This window comes from Rhinatrema bivittatum, unplaced genomic scaffold, assembly GCF_901001135.1.
Source record: "Rhinatrema bivittatum unplaced genomic scaffold, aRhiBiv1.1, whole genome shotgun sequence".
Taxonomy (NCBI): domain Eukaryota; kingdom Metazoa; phylum Chordata; class Amphibia; order Gymnophiona; family Rhinatrematidae; genus Rhinatrema; species Rhinatrema bivittatum.
Genome location: NW_021820313.1, coordinates 922,194 through 941,544, shown reverse-complemented (window position 1 = coordinate 941,544; position 19,351 = coordinate 922,194). Strand labels below are relative to the sequence as shown.

General features: G+C 50.3%; 2 protein-coding genes across 3 annotated transcripts in view; one reads left to right on the top strand and one right to left on the bottom strand.

Annotated features, from left to right (window-relative positions):
* AIF1 (allograft inflammatory factor 1) overlaps positions 1–19,351 on the top strand; it is a 38,013-nt gene that overhangs the window by 6,282 nt on the left and 12,380 nt on the right. The window lies entirely within an intron of this gene.
* Positions 13,954–18,583, bottom strand: LOC115081446. Its single transcript, XM_029585914.1, has 3 exons — positions 18,386–18,583; positions 17,450–17,803; positions 13,954–14,348 (listed from the first exon to the last, which is right to left on the bottom strand). Exons 1-3 carry the CDS (start codon positions 18,438–18,440, stop codon positions 14,074–14,076), a joined length of 684 nt encoding a protein of 227 aa, XP_029441774.1. The 5' UTR covers positions 18,441–18,583; the 3' UTR covers positions 13,954–14,073.

The following is a 19,351-nucleotide window of genomic DNA, read 5'->3' as shown; positions in this document are numbered from 1 at the left end:
ACCATATAGGAGCAAGTACTTTGAAGAGAAGAGGCAAAATGGGAGACGACAAACCCTCAATACACATCATGTGACTTGTCGTCGGTCCCTAAATCTCTGTAGAACGGCTACAAAAAACAAAAAGCATATTTCAATAAGAGAATCAAGTCATAAGAACAGGGTCAGACCAAGGGTCCATCAAGCCCAGCATCCTGTTTCCAACAGAAGCCAATCCAGGCCATAAGAACCTGGCAAGTACCCAAAAACTAAGTCTATTCCATGTTACCGTTGTAAATGGCAGTGACTATTCTCTAAGGGGCGGATTTTCAGAGCCCTGCTCGCGTAAATCCGCCCAAAACCGGGCGGATTTACGCGAGCAGGGCCCTGCGCGCCGGTAAGCCTATTTTACATAGGCCTACCGGCACGCGCAGAGCCCCGGGACTCGCGTAAGTCCCGGGGTTTTCGAAGGGGGCGTGTCGGGGGGCGGGCCCGAACCGTGCGGCGTTTTCGGGGCGTGTCGGGAGCGTTCCGGGGGCGGGCCCGGGGGCATGGCTACGGCCCGGGGCGGCCCGGGGGCGGTGGCCGCCGCCCTCCGGACCCGCCCCCAGGTTGCGTCCCGGCGCGCAGGAGGCCCGCTGACGCGCGGGGATTTACGCCTCCCTCTGGGAGGCGTAAATCCCCCGACAAAGGTAAGGGGGGGGGTTTAGACAGGGCTGGGCGGGTGGGTTAGGTAGGGGAAGGGAGGGGAAGGGTGAGGGGAGGGGCAAAGGAAAGTTCCCTTCCGAGGCCGCTCCGATTTCGGAGCGGCCTTGGAGGGAACGGGGGGTAGGCTGCGCGGCTCGGCGCGCGCCGGCTATACAAATCCATAGCCTTGCGCGCGCCGATCCAGGTTTTTAGCAGATACGCGCGGCTCCGCGCGTATCTACTAAAATCCAGCGTACTTTGTTTGCGCCTGGAGCGCAAACAAAAGTAGGCTATTCGCGCTCCTTTTAAAATCCGCCCCTAAGTGAACTTAATTAATAGCAGGTAATGGACTTCTCCTCCAAGAACTTATCCAATCCTTTTTAAACACAGCTATACTACTGCAACTGCAACCAACCACATCCTCTGGCAACAAATTCCAGAGTTTAATTGTGCGCTGAGTGAAAAAGAACTTTCTCCAATTAGTTTTAAATGTGCCACATGCTAACTTCATGGAGTGCCCCCTAGTCTTTCTATTATCCGAAAGAGTAAATAACCGATTCACATCTACCTGTTCTAGACCTCTCATGATTTTAAACACCTCTATCATATCCCCCCTCAGTCGTCTCTTCTCCAAGCTGAAAAGTCCTAACCTCTTCAGCCTTTCCTCATAGGGGAGCTGTTCCATCCCCTTTATCATTTTGGTTGCCCTTCTCTGTACCTTCTCCATCGCAATTATATCTTTTTTGAGATGCGGCGACCAGAATTGTACACAGTATTCAAGGTGCGGTCTCACCATGGAGCGATACAGAGGCATTATGACATTTTCCGTTTTATTCACCATTCCCTCAATTAATAAAACCACAGGAATTATTCTACATTATAAAAAGCCCTACCAGCCACCCTACATCAACAATTCATCAAACACTCACTAATCCTTCCACGGACATTTATCAACCCACAGCTGCCACCTTTTTTTTTTTCTGACAACACTGCAGAAATAACCGCAACGCTTCCTGGCATACTCTGCTTCAGTCCTCCGATAATGTGGTCTTGGATGTGAACAGATCTCACAGCCGGAACCCTTTGGATATCGACTTCATCTCCGTCAGATCCATGTTCAACTCCGCGGTTAAAAGTGCCTCAACATGAGATCATAGAACCCATCTCTGGATGATATCATCAGGCTCCCTTCCTAAATTACTCAAAAAGAGCTACTCTTCCACCAAGCCCAAAAAAATCCTGTTTTTTCAACATCTTCGTCCATTTCTTCAATTTCCTATTCAAGTAAAATAATCGAAGATGCTCTTCCCAAACAATTGACCAATTTCCTAGCCCCAAAAACAGCATTAGACCAATATCAGTTTGATTTTAGGAGCAACCGTAGCACAGCAACTCTGTTGTTACCGAGTGTTGATTCCGTTATGAGAGGCTTTGATTCAGGTACCTCACTCTTATAGGCTTGTTTTCTTGGACATAACTGCAGCATTTGACACTGTTCACCATGGAAGTCTCTTATCCCACACAACTGAAGGAGGCATCAGGTGGCAACGCGCAATGCCTGGTTCACCTCATATCTCACTAACAGGTCACAGCAAGTGAGAATAGCCAATGTAACATCTACATGGTTCTCTCACTAACCTCTGGAGTACCACTAAGGTTCCTCACGCTCGCCAGCTCTCTTCAACATCTACCCGACACCTCTTTAGGACTGACACGCAAGCTGTATGCAGGTGGCATACAGTTTTTCTTTCCAATCAAATCATCCTGGATTTCCACGCTCACATTTTCTTACTCTGTTGTCTTTCAAGTATTAAGTCGTGGTTATTATCCCATATCAGGCCTAGTGCTCAACCTAAAAAAAACCAAAAACAACCCAACTGAGATCACTATCATGGGTCGCGCCGTCATATGCATAATACCGGCACATTTTACTTTTGACAACCAGATCTTTAAAATATCCAACCGTCCATAATTCAGGAGTAGTACCAGACCCTCAATTTGAAGCATCATATCTCCGCAACCATTCAAATTTCATTTAGCAAACTAAAATTGTTAAGACATATTAAGCCAATCCTAAACGCAACAGATCATTGACCCATCTCTCGACTACTACAATTCCTTATTCACTGGCTACCTCAAAACACGTGGCGGCCCTTACAAAATCGTTCAGATGCTCACTGGAAACCACCCACAAGCAACACATTACGCCTGTTCGTTTTTTCACTACAACCGGTTGCTTACACAACGGCCCCTCCGATACAAACTGGCTTTCATGATTCACGACCCACTTCACAATACAAATTCTCCCTGGATCAAATCAACCCTAAAAATATATGTCCCGTCCCCCCCCCACACACTGCCATGCTTTGTGACCCTCCGGGCAACAGTTTTTAGCCTTTCCTTCCCCTCGCCAAGCTCGTCTTGAACCCACTGAGGAAAGGGAGATCTCTACAGCAGGCGGGCGGGCCCTACATTTTCCCAACGCACTCCACAGCGTCGCAGACACCGAAGAACCTAAAAACAAAAAAATCTCTCTCATGTAAGATCGCCTTCAAAGATCACTTAGACCGGCAGTGCTAGCCCTGAGATATGCCAGGAAATTGTTTTTTTCCATGTTTGATAATTAGATCCTAACTGATGTCATTTATAATCTTGTTTTCCGAGACTGTAGAGGTTGTTTTATATTAAGTTTCGTTGCTATCATTGTGTACGGTTTTATGTACCCCGCCCCGAACTTTGGAGGGTGCGGGCTATAAGTGATCGCAATTAAATACATATCTGTCCCTCTCCCCCCCCCACCCCCTCCCCAGATCCTCTCTTCTCTCTCTCCCTCCCTTTCTACACTTCCCATCATCTCTTTCTCTCTCCCCATGTCTTCCTTTTTTTCCTCTCCTTGTCTCCTCTTCCCTCTGTCTCTTTCCCTCATCCCTTTCCCTCTCTCTCCCTCTCCTTCCCCTCTATTTTCCCTTTCTCTCTCTCCCCCCTGTCCATCACTGCTATATAATATTTCTGCAGTGCTTCTAGGTGTATGAGGTCCATAAAATAGGGACAGTTCCTCCTCCATGGAGCTTCCGCTCTGACTCCTCCTCTCTCTCTTCCTTCCCCTTTCTACCCCTCCTCCAGTCTTTTTCTCCCTCTCTCTCTTTTTCTTCTCCTTCTCCCTCTGTTCTCTTCCTTTCTGTCATCCCTCTCCCCCCCCCTCCCTCACCCATGCTCTCCATTCCTCCTTTCCTCTCTGGTCTCATTCGGCGCATTCCTCAACTCACCATAATGGATTTCCGCCGCCTCGCTGAAAAACAATAAAAAAATGTTTTTTGGGTTTTTTTTAAGACTATTAATATCAGAGAGAGACCGAACGTGGTAAAGACTCCTCTGCGGGAGACTTTTCCCGGAGCTCTGCCCCCACCTCTGCCCCTCCCCCCCAGCTCCGCACCCACGAAAAAAACTGGCAAAAAATGTATGGAAAAAACGTTTATGTTTTGGTCACCGTAAAGTTGATCCATAGCAAAACAATAAATAAATAACTAAATAACTAAATACATATAACGCATGCAATTGTTAGAAAATTTAAATTGCTCATGCAAATGGCGTATTTTGTTACTTTTCGCCTTATCTGTGATGGCAAAATGCTGTTGCTAATTTAGATATTTATTCCCCCCCCCCCTCACCGATATAACAAGTCATTCAGATTTGTCATCACCCCCTTTCTCTCCAGCGGCTGATACCCCTCCCTCCCCTTTCCCGTCGATTGTAGCCAATAGGACGGCCCAGGTTATTCCGATTTAGGTACCTTTCTGGATCCTCCTGCAGACGCACACGATGAGCAGCGTGACGACTGCCGTCATCAAGGCGATCCCGGCCACGCCAGCGGCGAGGAGGGTGTAGGAGACGTAGCACCCCGAGCCTGTGAAGACAGTGAGAGACGTAAAGGGGGGGGCTGAGCTGTGGGAACCTTTGGGCTTTCTCAGGGTCAATGGCTGCCTCCATTTCTGCTGGTCGGACTGAGCCCACAAAAATGGCTTCCTGACCCAAGAGGAGATGCCGCAAGACCTCAAAATGGCTGCCTCTTGCAAGCCCTGGAGCTGCAAGACCATCATATAATCTAACAAGATGGTGGCCTTTGCCTGTCTTCCCAAAAGTCTTACCATTGTGGCAGTTGGTGCAGGATATCCAGCTGTTCTCCTCGGCGCGGCAGTCATATTCTGCGAATGAGAGATGGGAGATCAAAGGAAGGACCGAAAAAGCCAAGGACCCCCCCCCCCAACTGACATGCTTTTAAGCCTGGCAATTAAGACCTGCCAGCACCGAGGATCAGGCCGATGATCCATCGAGCCCGGCATCCTGTCTCCGGCGCTGGCCTGCCCAGGTGGCCTGGAAGGACCCGGCGCATCCCAAAACGAATGTCAGTTTCGGGGTGGGGGGGGGGGGGGGTTTTGCTGTCCCCCAAGGATTTAGGAGGCGGAGAAACCAACGGTCTTACCACCCGGCCTCCACCGTCTTTCCTGGCGACAAAGCTCCATAAGCTTTAGCCGGGCACCGACTGAAGAAAACGCTCCCTGTGCACCCGTCCGTGTGCCGTCGTGAGCCACCCGGCACAGTTTGACTCTTATGGGCAGAATGTACAAGTGAGAGACGCAAGACAGATAACGTTTCGTTTTAAAGCTGCTGCTTGTTCGTTTCAGGGAGTGTTCCCTAGTCCTGACAGAGTTAACCAACCGTTCCCTATTTACCCGTTTTATAGACCTCCATCACATCCTCTTCAGCCTTTCCTCATAGGGGAGACGTTCCATCCCCTTTATCATCTTGGTCGCCCTTCTCTATACCTTTTCTGATTCTGCTGTATCTTTCTTGAGATGTGGTGACCAGACCTGCACACAATACCCAAGATGGGGTCGCACCACGGAGCGACACAGAGGCATTAGGATATTCTCTGTGTTATTCTCCAGTCCTTTCCTAATAATCCCGAGCATTCTATTTGCTTTCTTGGCCGCTGCTGCACACTGACCAGAAGATTTCAACACACTGTTAAGAATGACCCCACCCTGCCAAGAAGCCTTTTCCTCTTAATACGAAAGCCAGCATTGCGTATACCCAGAATTATTTTTAATCTACGTGTGCACATTAAATGTCATCTGCCGTTTGGATGTCCGGTCTCCATCCCCCCCCCCCCCCCCCCCCCCCCGCTCTCAGGACGTCAGCTCACTCGCTTTAGATAATTTTGCGTGGCTGGCAAAATCTACGCCCTCCCCCCCACTCGTTGCTCCCTCTCAACGGGCCGTTCAACGAATATGTTAAACCACAGCGGGTCGCGGGACAGAGCCCTCCCTGGGGCACTCCGCTGCTCTCCGTCGAGAAGAACTGACCAGCGGTGAAGTCCCACTGTCCTCACTTTATAACTGGTCACCGGTTCACGACAGGGCACTTGCCCGCTCATCTCCACCCCCCCCCCCCCCCTACGCCTTCTGAAAATCCAGGCATGGTATGGCAACCAACTTGCCCTTATCCATTTATGCCTTCAAAAAAAAATTCCAATGGATTGGTAAGACGCAGTTTCCCTTTGCTAAAGTCGCGTTGGCTTCCGCCCGCAGTTAAGCCTTTGTCTGTCCATATGCCTGGTAATTCTGTTCTTAACTGTAATATCTGATGTTTTGCCCTGCGCAGGCATCAGGCCCATTGCAGTTCTGCAGTTACTCGGATCACCCCTGGAGTCCCCTACACTACTCAATACCCCGGTGCCCGCTGCTGCTGGACCACCGCCACCAGTTCTGGGCCCTCCCCCCCCCCCCCCCCCCCCACTCACACGGAGGACATTGGAGAGCCTGGGGGATGCTCAGAGGAGGGAAGCGAACCCGAGGGAAAGGGGGGGCCTGGGGTGACGCAGAACCCACCAGGAGAGGGGGAAGGAGCTGGGCCACAAGGGGCGGGCGGGTAGCGTGTTTTTAAGCACATACATGGAGGTAGCAGTAAGGGTGGGAGATCGGCTCTTCTCCCCGTCTCTGCCGTGGGAGGGGTGGAGGGGCAGGTGTTTCCAGGTCTGACAGTGTTAGAGAGCTTTGCAATGCATCCTGTTTCTCAGCTGCTGAAACGCAAATCAGCAAGTCGGAGAGGAGACTCGGGAATAAGACCCAAAAGGGGACGACATAGAGACTGTGAACAAAGTGAAGGGCAAGCCAGGGGAAAGAGTTACACACACCTTTTATTCCTCATCAAAATAAAAGCGTGCAAAATGTTGTGGAGTACAAAAGGAGAAGAAGACTCTGGAGTAAGATCCCGAGAGGAGGCGAGAGATACTGGGAGCAGGCATGGTGGATGGATTTGGCTGCCATAGGGCCTTCTGCGATGTTTTGGGGGTTTTTTTTACCATCAGTTTCCTCCCGTTCCCCTTGGACCTCCAGCTCTATCGAGCTATGGTACCACGAGCCTTCATTTCCGCCTGCCTAGGGATCCCCCCTCGTCCATGCTCAGCAGCAATGGTCCCACGCAAGCAGGTTGCCCCCCCTACCACCCCTGCATCCAGCCTCCGGGAGTCACCGGTGCACAACCACCGGGCCCCCCCCCCTCCCTCCTAGGTCTTCGCCCGAGCCGCCTCGCGCGGGGTCTGGGCGCACAACATCGGCGTGGGCCACCTTCGCCGGGTTCCTAGGCATTGCGCGCTTACCTGTCATGCTGGGGCTCCCGGCCGAGGCCAGCAGGGTTGCATGAGATCGGTTGCCCCGTCTAGTGGCCGCACCGGTGTCCCTCTGGCGCCGTTTGCTCTGGCTAGGGAAGGAGAGGACAGCCATGTTTAGTTGGTCTGCAGGTTGGCAGGAAGAGCAGAATCAGCCCTGGGTTTTCCAGCTCTCATCGTCTAAGGTTCTTGAAGTCAATCGTTACAGCGATGGACAATTAGAAATCTGCTTATACGCTTATTACTCTTATTCACTTTGTATAAAGTAAATTTAGAGGCTGACATTCAACAAAGGCCGAGCTCTTAAATTTAGGTCACCTGACGATTCGCTTACGATCCTAAAATTTCAGCCTGCAATTCATTTCCCTAGATTCAGAAGCCTAAGTAAGGTGCCTAGTGCTGAAAAACAGGGCTAAACTCCTAGCTTTGTTTCCCCCACACAAGTAGGAGCAGTGCAAGATCCCCTCACGCACACTGCCCCACCACAGGAGAGCACAGGCAGCAGTGAGTGCAGGCTTTTCTCTCTCTCTCTCTCACACATACTCACACTCAGACACACACACACACACACACACACACACACACACACACACACTGCCCCACCACAGGAGAGCACAGACAGCAGTGAGTGCAGGCTTTTCTCTCTCTCTCTCTCACACATACTCACACTCAGACACACACACACACACACACACTACCCCACCACAGAGCAGGTAGAGCACAGACAGCAGTAAGTGCAGGCTTCTCTCTCTCTCTCTCACACACACACACACTACCCCACCACAGAGCAGGTAGAGCACAGACAGCAGTAAGTGCAGGCTTCTCTCTCTCTCTCTCTCTCTCTCACACACACACTCTGCCACACCACAGAGCAGGTAGAACACAGACAGCAGTAAGTGCAGGCTTCTCTCTCTCTCACACACACACACACTACCCTACCACAGAGCAGGTAGAGCACAGACAGCAGTAAGTGCAGGCTTCTCTCTCTCTCTCTCTCTCTCTCTCTCTCTCTCACACACACACTCTGCCACACCACAGAGCAGGTAGAACACAGACAGCAGTAAGTGCAGGCTTCTCTCTCTCTCACACACACACACACTACCCTACCACAGAGCAGTTAGAGCACAGACAGCATGAAGTGCAGGCTTCTCTCTCTCTCTCACACACACACACACACACACACAGAGCAGGTAGAGCACAGACAGCAGTAAGTGCAGGCTTCTCTCTCTCTCTCTCACACACACACACACACACTACCCTACCACAGAGCAGGTAGAGCACAGACAGCAGTAAGTGCAGGCTTCTCTCTCTCTCTCTCTCTCTCACACACACACACACACATTGCCCCTCCACAGGAGAGCACAGACAGCAAGTGCAGGCTTCTCTCTCTATCTCTCTCTCTCACGCGCGCACACACACACACACACATACACACACACACACACACACTACCCCACCACAGAGCAGGTAGAGCACAGACAGTAGTGAGTGCAAGCTTCTCTCTCTGTCTCTCTCTCACACACACACACACACACACACACACACACTGCCCCTCCACAGGAGAGCACAGACAGCAGTAAGTGCAGGCTTCTCTCTCTCTCTCTCTCTCACACACACACACACACACACACACACACACTACCCCACCACAGAGCAGGTAGAGCACAGACAGTAGTGAGTGCAAGCTTCTCTCTCTGTCTCTCTCTCTCACACACACACACTCACTCTACCCTACCACAGGACACGTACAGCACAGGCAGGAGCAGTTCCAGCATATCACACACATCACACGGCCATTACAGTACAGATACTAGTTGTGGTTAGTTTAATAATACATAATTAATGGCATATTACCTACTCGATTCACAAGGGGTCTTGCTGAGCCGCTGCAGCTGGCACCAGGACAGCGACGAGGTTGTATAATGAGGTGGATATTTTGCCCGCCACTTACTTGCCCATAACTTTTCTTGCCTGAGATCCTCACTGCCAAATCATTCTTAGCGACACCCCCCCCCCCCCCCCCACTACATTTCAGGAAGTCTCTGCTTCTGCTTTTCTTCTCCTCTGGGCCAGAAAACTGATATTGGCTTCTGAGAAACAACAAAAAAAAAGAAAACTAAAGTTATATGCAAATTGAATTAGGAAATCGACTTTTGTTTCTCGTTATTACTGTCATACGGGTGTCCTGATATTATTAGGGGGGATGATGGGGCATTATCATTCTCTGCAATCTTTTGGGACGCTGGCCAATATTAAGTTGGTTTTTTTTAAATGATTTCCAAATGCTCATGTGGCATCCTGAGGCCATAGGTCAGCAGTCAGGCCCCAGTGGTGGTCCTTTACCAGAACGTGCAGCTGCTAAGGCAGAAGAGGCACCCTAAACTGTTTCTGGCTACAGGTGTGGGCTGCGTGTCCTGAAGTGCTGCTCCTCTGAAGCACGGCTGGGGTCCCAGCTCAGGCCGAAAGGTATATGACTGATGATTTTTTTTAAAAACATTTTTCGTCCCAATGAAAGAAGGCTTAGCACGATTTTATTTTTTTTTCGATATAGGTTGGACGATCAGTGTTTTAATAAATCAATAAACAAGGCAGGCAGATGCTGGGGCTGGAGTGCACGTACTTCTCTGTGCGCTAAGGGCACATGGACTTCAGCACTTGCACCTTTTGGGTTTATGTTCTCCCGAGACCCGACTGCTGGCTCTCACTTCCCTTTTTCTATTATTTCTCTGCTTCTTCCTCTTTCTACCTTTTCTTTCTCCTTGACCCTAACCATCTCTCTTTTCTGCTTCTTGATGCCTAAAAAAAAAAAAAATCATTGATGCTAGTAAAAAAAACAAAAACATAAAAAATCTTTTAAAATCAAATTCAGATGTAAGTTCAAGCAAAATCATTAAGATTCCCCCACCTCGTCCATCTTTTCCTGTTCTGATTTTCCTTCTTTGGTTTTCTGAGGAGATAGTTTAGTGCTTACACAACTGTTTCTCCTGTCCAGATGCTGGAGCTGCTATAAGCCTAAGTGAACCGGGAGGTGCAGCTGTGCTGATCATCATCACGAACCCCATGCAGGTGTCCCACTGATAAACATAAAGTAAGAATAAAGCACGGGCAGGTGAAGAGCGAGACTTGGGTTAAGAGATATTTAATATTCTCGAGAGACTGGAGCTTACGAGACCCTGAGCACTGTGGCAGGGTCCTCCCATCGCTGGGAGTGGAGTTTACACAGAAGAGGGAACATCCCAGGCAGATTTCCAAGAACGGTTGACAACACTGGAGCAAATAACAGCTCCCCCCCCCCTCCCCCCAAGATTTATTGCCTCTGTCTTTTATTTGGCCTGGTAGTGCCTCCTATCAGTCAGAACCGGTGCTGTAATTCTGGTCCCTACGAGTCCTCGTTTACAATTACCCAGGGATTTTCCCCTTATTTTATTAGATCTCTCCCCCCCCTCCCCATCCCCTTCCACTGTTCCCAGTATGGTCACCGCAGAGCCAGTCCTGAGGTCAGGAGCCAGGACTCCTTCCAGAACCCCTGTACCTTGGGCTCTAAATTCAGCCACCAGGTGTCAACCTTAACAATGACCACATCTCCCCCTCCTGCCAGACTGTGAATGCTGCCTCTGCAGCTCTGCCTTTCTCCAAAACGATCTGAGTAGAGGGATTTTCTATGGGAGTGCTGTTAATTAGGGATGTGCATTGTTGTTTTGTTTTTTTAATTTTGTTTCAATTCGTGTGCATTAAAAAAAAAAACCAATGTACACAAAAATTGAAATATTGTGCACTAAATAGAAGTGTGTGCCAAAAAAAAAAAATATATATATATATATATATATATATATTGGCTGCACATCCCTTGCAGAGCCACAGATGAGAGAGCTTTGTAATGTTTATCTGCCACTTTCACACAGTGAGAGTTGGTGGCAGAGGTGGGATTGAAGCCTGGGTCTGAAGCTGTTACACCACTGTCTTCTCCCAACTAGGCTGTCAGGCAGGGAGAATTTAGTGGCAGCGGTGAGACTGGAGCCTGGGTCTGCCAGTACTGGGCTTTCACCCAGCAAGGACTGATGCAAAGTCTCCATTCAGTAACTAGGTCGCCTGACGAGGCCGAGTTTGGAAAGGGAGGGTCCTGTTCTTTTTAAGTGATGCGGTTGGACCGGTTGGAGAGACTTTTTCAAAGTGCCACCTCTGCATTTCCTGCTTGCTCTCAGAATACTTGGGTGACCCAGAAAGAGAAGAAGGTATACCACAGGGGGAGGGGGGGGGAGGGGAACGACGCGCGTGCTTCTTCAGCCCATCCTTCCACCCCCCCTCCCTCCCGCTGTCCACCATCACGGTTTCCTCTGTCGTCGTCCCCACCCCACCCCACACGTCTTCTCAGGTCCACGGAGCAGCGGGAAGAAAGCGCACCAGGGCTACAGTAATGGGGCCGCAAACCCTCCGCAGATTTCTTACAGCTCTCACTAGATTAAAACGGTCATTGGCTCATTTTCAGCCCCTCTGGCAGCTCACTCGCAGCTCACTCGCAGCTAGTTTTCAACTCGTTGGCACTCCTGGTTAACCGTGCAGAGGGTTCGGGAAGTCGTAACTAGTCTGAGGGAAGGCCAGATCCCCCCCCCCCCCCCCCCCCACGATTGTTCTTTCATCAGCCCAGCGTAAAGAATTTCCCTTGAGATCCTGTGGTCCCGGATCCAGGAAGGAATCCGTGCGCGTGTGTGAGCGCGTGTGAGCGCGCGCGTGCGAGGGCTCAGACCCTGTGCGTCTACAGCTGATTCGTGTTCCCTTCCGGCGTCACATCTCATGTTATGTGAGAGCAGTAGCACGGGCTCAGCGTGGGGGTCCGTCAAGCCCGGTATCCCGTTTCCGACAGCGGCCGAGCCAGCTCACAAGCCACACGACGGCAGGATCCCGAGCTGCTCATCCCAGGGATAAGAAGCGCATTTCCCCAAGCCTAGCCTGCTTAATAACGGTCTGCGGGCTTCTCCTGCAGGAACTTGCCCAAGCCCTGTGACAATTGCCTTTAAAACATCCTCTGTCATCGACCGTCCCCCTCATTCCCCCTTCTGTTTTTAAATTATGTATGTGCTTTGACCACTTGTAAACCGCCTACACGGATATATATTTATCCATTGTGCGGTATATAAAAACTTTTAAATAAATAAAAATAAATAAATCAGGAGGTGGCCGCCTCTCCCCCCCCCTCGCAGACCCTCGTTCTCTCCCCCCCCCCCCACTCACACACTGAACCCCAGGCTTCTTCCACTGCGCTGACCCAAATAAGCCGCAAGCTGCAGACGGTTGTGGAAACCCCTGAAAGTTGGCGAAGTCGCCTGAGGCAAACGCTCACCCAGGTAGGTTTTTATGTTTGCCTTAAAAGGAGACCTGCCCTTTCCTCAGGCTGGAATCAGTGTGTGTGTGGTATTAAAGGAGACCTGCCCTTTCCTCAGGCTGGAATCAGTGTGTGTGTGGAATTAAAGGAGACCTGCCCTTTCCTCAGGCTGGAATCAGTGTGTGTGTGGTATTAAAGGAGACCTGCCCTTTCCTCAGGCTGGAATCAGTGTGTGTGTGGTATTAAAGGAGACCTGCCCTTTCCTCAGGCTGGAATCAGTGGTGTGTGTGGTATTAAAGGAGACCTGCCCTTTCCCTCAGGCTGGAATCATGTGTGTGTGGTATTAAAAGAGACCTGCCCTTTGCTCGGGCTGGAATCAGTGTGTGTGTGTGTGTGTCAGAAAGAGACCTGCCCTTTGCTCGGGCTGGAATCAGTGTGTGTGTGGTATTAAAGGAGACCTGCCCTTTCCTCAGGCTGGAATCAGTGTGTGTGTGGAATTAAAGGAGACCTGCCCTTTCCTCAGGCTGGAATCAGTGTGTGTGTGTGTGTGTCAGAAGGAGACCTGCCCTTTGCTCAGGCTGGAATCAGTGTGTGTGTGTGTGTGTTAATAGGAGACCTGCCCTTTGCTTGAGCTGGAATCAGTGTGTGTGTGTGTGAATAGGAGACCTGCCCTTTGCTTGAGCTGGAATCAGTGTGTGTGTGGTGTTAATAGGAGACCTGCCCTTTGCTTGGGCTGGAATCAGTGTGTGTGTGGTATTAAAGGAGACCTGCCCTTTCCTCAGGCTGGAATCAGTGTGTGTGTGGTATTAAAGGAGACCTGCCCTTCCTGGAATCAGTGTGTGTGTTGGTATTTAATAGGAGACCTGCCCTTCCTCAGGCTGGAATCATGTGTGTGTGGTATTAAAGGAGACCTGCCTTTCCTCAGGCTGGTAATCAGTGTGTGTGTGGTATTAAGGAGACCTGCCCTTTCCTCAGGCTGGAAATCAGTGTGTGTGTGGTATTAAAGGAGACCTGCCCTTTCCCTCAGGCTGGAATCAGTGTGTGTGTGGTATTAAAGGAGACCTGCCCTTTCCTCAGGCTGGAATCAGTGTGTGTGTGGTATTAAAGGAGACCTGCCCTTTCCTCAGGCTGGAATCAGTGTGTGTGTGGTATTAAAGGAGACCTGCCCTTTCCTCAGGCTGGAATCAGTGTCCGTGACATGTTAAAGGAGACCTGCCCTTTCCTTAGGAATCGGGACATATAATGTGCAACAATTACTTTCCATTTTTCCATTTTTTTAATTGAGCTTTGTTTTCCAATCCAGTTGAGACAGAAGACACCACTTTTTTTTATTATGGTTTTCCTGGTAGCCATGGGGCTGTCTATAATATAAAGGGTCCCTTTAGGGCTCAGGCCTTCATACCAATGCATAATTTACATAAAATTATATTCCTGAACTAGCCACTGGGCCCTTCCCTGTCCGTCCTTGGTGCCTGCTCTTTCTGAGTTTCTCATCCTGCCATGGCCTTGCCTCTGAGGTCAGCACGGACCCTCCTGAGTGTACAGGGTGCCGGTGGGCTCTGGGATGCAGGCTGCTCCCTCTGGAGATGACGATGAGATACGATGCAAGACAGATGAGAACCAGCAGGAGGCAGATCCTGGTGAGCTGCAGGGCTGTGTGGAAGACCTCAGGGCCCGGTGCTTTCTCTTCTTCTCTCCCTGCAGAGAAAGAGGGATAGAGAGAGAGAAAGAGTAATTGCCAGGTTCTTGTGGCCTGGTTTGGCCTCTGTTGGAAACAGGATGCTGGGCTTGATGGACCCTTGGTCCGACCCAGCATGGCAATTTCTTACGCTCTTATGTTCTTAGAATATGAGAGAAAACCGTGACTAAGGGACAAAATTTCTCCAATATAGCCGTTACCCCATTCAGTTTATTAAATGGTGTGGCAGGCATAGAGTTGTGCCCGGGGCCTTATCCCTACCTAGGGAATTTACCATCTCGATATCTGGGAGTTAGTGCCATTTCGGTACAACGGGTTCTGATGGCAGGTTTTTTTTTTGGGGGGGGGGGGTTTGCAGGGTTTTGTGTTATTTCACGATGCGTCTGGTAATGGCGGAAGTTTATGTCACTTTTATCGAGGTGACAACAGAATTGTAATTTTTTTTCTTTGATGAGTAGTAAGGGTGGGGGAGTGGGGGTCCAGCCAACCATCTCAGCGATTTCCTTCAACCAATGTAGTAATGCTTCTGTATCGCTCCATGGTGAGACCGCACCTTGAATACTGTGTACAATTCTGGTCGCCGCATCTCAAAAAAGATATAATTGCGATGGAGAAGGTACAGAGAAGGGCGACCAAAATGATAAAGGAGATAGAACAGCTCCCCTATGAGGAAAGGCTGAAGAGGTTAGGACTTTTCAGCTTGGAGAAGAGACGGCTGAGGGGGGATGATAGAGGTGTTTAAAATCATGAGAGGTCTAGAACGGGTAGATGTGAACCGGTTATTTACTCTTTCAGATAGTAGAAGGACTAGGGGGCACTCCATGAAGTTAGCATGGGGCACATTTAAAACTAATCGGAGAAAGTTCTTTTTTACTCAACGCACAATTAGACTCTGGAATTTGTTGCCAGAGGATGTGGTTAGTGCAGTTAGTATAGCTGTGTTTAAAAAAGGATTGGATAAGTTCTTGGAGGAGAAGTCCATTACCTGCTATTAAGTTCACTTAGAGAACAGCCACTGCCATTAGTAATGGTTACATGGAATAGACTTAGTTTTTGGGTACTTGCCAGGTTCTTGTGGCCTGGATTGGCCACTGTTGGAAACAGGATGCTGGGCTTGATGGACCCTTGGTCTGACCCAGTATGGCATTTTCTTATGTTCTTATGTTCTTATGATTTCTGTTCATTTATAAAATGTTGCATTTCTTTCTTTTTTTTTATTCTACCCTTCAAAAACACAGATGACGCATTCATCAGACATGGAGACCTGAGTTTTGAAACATATCTGTATGATGTATAAAATACACAGACACTGGACTGATTTGATGGAAGATGAGAAAAATAAGATTATTGATTTAAAAAAAAATATATATATATAGTTCCTCTTATAAAATAACTACATATTTAATCCTCTATGCCACCCCATCTCTCTATCTTCTCCAAATCACATGTTAAATGTTATTTCTCAAAGTTACTTTGTAAATTAACCTTTCAAAGTTACTATGTACATTTATCTTTCTAAATTATTCTTTAAGTTACAATGTTGCAATGTAAAATAAGCAGCTTCTGCCTTGTTTCTGTTCAGTTACATGTAAACCGATGTGATATCTCGATCCAATGTCGGGATATAAAAACAAACAAATAAATAAAATAACAGCACAGTTTAATGTAGGGAAGGGGGCACAAGGCTGAAGGTTAACCTAGACCAGTGGTTCCCAAATTTGTCCTGGGGACCCCCAGCCGCAGGGGGTTTAAAGATATCGCAATGAATGCGCACGAGATGAGATTTGCACACGGTTGGCGGCAGCGCCTGCAAATCTGTCTCAGGCCCGTTCGTCGCATACATCCCTAAAAACTCTGACTGGGGGGGGGGGAGTCCTCCAGGACAGGTTTGGGAACCACTGACCTAGGCCTGCCTAATACCCTGGCACCAGCCCCTTGCCCATAGTGCGTGACCCCCAACACCGGGCTCGTGCCGGCCCGCACAGGCTGGATGGAGGACGCCTCACGCGTGCGGGCGGGAAGTAGGTAGAGGGGTAACTTGCACCGGCATCCACGGGCTGGAAGGACGAGGCACAAGTGAGCCAGCGGCATCAGATTAATGGTAGTGGTCAATAGTGGCTTAGTGATTAAAGCAGAAAGCCAGGTTCAAATCCCAGTTCTCTCTCTGATACATCTTGTAACCTTGGGAAAATTACTTCAAACTCCAATGACTCAGATGCAAACTTGGGTGCTCATTTACGAAAGGTTTTCACCCATTTTGTCTATGGGGAAAAAAATGCTTAGTAAACAGTGCCATTGGGAGCGTAAGCTCTCTGGGGCAGGGAAATATCCACTGCACCTGATTGCATCTCGCTTTGAGTCTGAATTGGAAAAGGTGAGTAACGAAATCTAAAATCCAAATATTGAAAAAATAAATAAATAAATAAAAGGGAGCCCATCTGCAAAGGTTTTGCCTAGGGCCCCTCAAGGGGTTAAATTTGCCCTGCGGGGGACGTGGAGCTTTAGGGACGTCACAAGCGTACTGCACGAGGACGCGGAACGTTTGTGATGTCACGGGGGGGGGGGGGGGATCGCACGGCGACGTGGGATTTCAGCAATGCCACGAGCGAATTGCGTGCGGACTCTGAGCTCGAGCGACATCATGAATGGGCTGAGCGGAGCGGCGGAGTGGGCTGCACGAGGCCGCGGTGTTTTAGTGACGTGGCACGGGTGGCTCGCATGGGGGACGTGGAACCTTCGTGACGTCGCGAGTAGACTGAACCCGGAGCCTTAGCAAAGCCATGAGCGGACCGAACCGAGTCATGGAGTTCTTGGCGGGAGCGAACCGCGCCTGAGGACGTGGAGTACCACGGATGTCACGAGTGGATGGCGCGTTGGGGGGGGGGGGGACGTGGAGCTTTAAGTGATATCACAAGTGGACTGCACTAGGGTGGGACCTTGCGATGATGTCGGGGGGGGGGGGGGGCAGGTTGCACAAGGACGTGGAGGTCTGGTGACATCGCGGTGTGGACGGTAAAGCCTGCCAGATGTGTCAGATGTGCCCATTGACACGATATCCATGCGCCAACACTCCCAGCCCCTGCATCGGCGAGAAACTTACTGTGCACTCGCAGCGTGGCCCCTGTCCCGTTGAGCAGCGGGCCCCCAAAGAAGTCGACTTGGCAGAGGTAGGTCCCGCTGTCGCAGACGCTCACGTCCTGGATCTTGAAGGAGAATCCGGTGGTGTTTTCCGGCAGCCCGCCCCTGGGCAGCTCCTCCCGCGAGACGCGGCCCTGCTCGGCGGAGGTGTGTTGGGGGACCGGGACCCGCTCGGGGCCCTTGAAGAGGGAGACCTGCGCCAGGAGCTGTCCGTTGCTGGCAAAGAAGGTGCACTGCAGCTCCACTGTGTCCCCCTCCAGGGCCTTCAGCGTTGAGGGGCGCAGCTGCACTGTCCACCAGGGCGCAGGGGCGCCGGCTGTTGGGAGGGAGGGGGAGATGAGGGGGAAGGGAGACAGTGAGAACGAGTGGACGTAGGAGACAGACAAGGAGCGAGGTGGGGGGTGAGCGTGCAGGGCATGGGGCAGAGAGCGGCCATGACGGGGGGGGGGGGGGGGGGGGGGGGGGGAGAGAGAGAAGGAGAAAAAGAGACTGGGATAGGAGGAAAAGAGAGAGACAGAAAAATAGAGAACGTAGCAAAAGAAGGAGGAGAGACGGAGAGGGAGAAAGATATTAGGGAGAAAGACGCACAGGGAGCGAGCTGGGGTGGAGGGAAAGATGGGGAGAGACAGGAAGGATGAGAGGTGGAGATGAAATGAGGAACCGGGGATAGGGGGATGGACCAGACAAGATAGAGGGTGGGGAGGGAACTGACTGTCTAGGATAGATTCAGGAAGAGGGGGAGAAGGAGAAGAAGCTCACGGAGAGCCTACAGGAAGAGAAGGAAGGCTAGACCAGGGCGAGAGGGCTCCAGACCCGAGGGCACCAGACAAGCCGCCCCCTCGCCCCTTGGATGATGGGGCAGTGAGAGAGAGAGAGGGCAGGGAAGAGCTGGCATTACCTGCAGAGAGCATAAAAAGCAGGGGCAGGAGGCTCCTCCTGTCTCCGGCTCCCATTCTGGTCAGGGTCAGCAGGGCCCTCGGAGGCCTCCACCGCTTGGGGGTGGCTTAAGATGCACTCACTGTCTCCTTTTCAATGGGCTGTGAAGCAGTGCAGAGAACTGGCACAAACTACCGTCACGGAAAGTGGTCAGGCTATCAGCGGTGATCTGGTCGAGGTGTCGACATCGAGGGACGTCCCTCCCCCCCCCCCCCCGGGAGGGAAGGGGGGGTGTTCATTCTCCACCTCCCAAGAGAGGTGACAGCGATCTCGTAACTTGGGACCTGCAAAATAAAGAACACAGAGGACAGCAGGTGTTCATTCTTAATGTAAAGTGATAGGGTGTAACTTGTGTATGTGGGACAGTGAAAGGAGGGGTTGTCTTATTCTTAATATAAAGTGATAGGGTGTAACTCATGTATAGGGGACAATTAGTAGAGTAGGCATTTCATCCCTAATATGAAGTGATATGGTGTAACTTGCATATATGGGACAGCAATGGGGGTGGCATTTTATCCTTAATATAAGGTGATACAGTGTAACTTGTGTATATGGGACAGTGAGGGGAGGAGAGCTTTATCCTTAATATAAAGTGATAGGGTGTAACTAATATATGGGGAACAGTGAGAGGAGGGGGAATTTTATCCTTAATATAAAGTGATAGGGTGTAACTTGTGTATGTGGGACAGTGAGGGGAGGGGGAGTTTTATCCTTAATATAAAGTGAATGGTGTAACTTGTGTATGAGGGACAGTGAGGGGAGGGGGAGTTTTATCCTTAATATAAAGTGATAGGGTGTAACCTGTGTATGAGGGACAGCGAGGGGAGGGGGAGTTTTATCCTTAATATAAAGTGAATGGTGTAACTTGTGTATGAGGGACAGCGAGGGGAGGGGGAGTTTTATCCTTAATATAAAGTGATAGGGTGTG

Coding starts and splice junctions, on each gene's coding strand:
- LOC115081446 (XM_029585914.1), bottom strand. CDS start 18,440: ATGGGAGCCGGAGACAGGAGGAGCCTCCTGCCCCTGCTTTTTATGCTC. Junction 17,804..18,385: donor GCTTTTTATGCTCTCTGCAG/GTAATGCCAGCT, acceptor CCCTCCCAACAG/CCGGCGCCCCTGCGCCCTGG. Junction 14,349..17,449: donor GGCCACGCTGCGAGTGCACA/GTAAGTTTCTCG, acceptor CTTTCTCTGCAG/GGAGAGAAGAAGAGAAAGCA.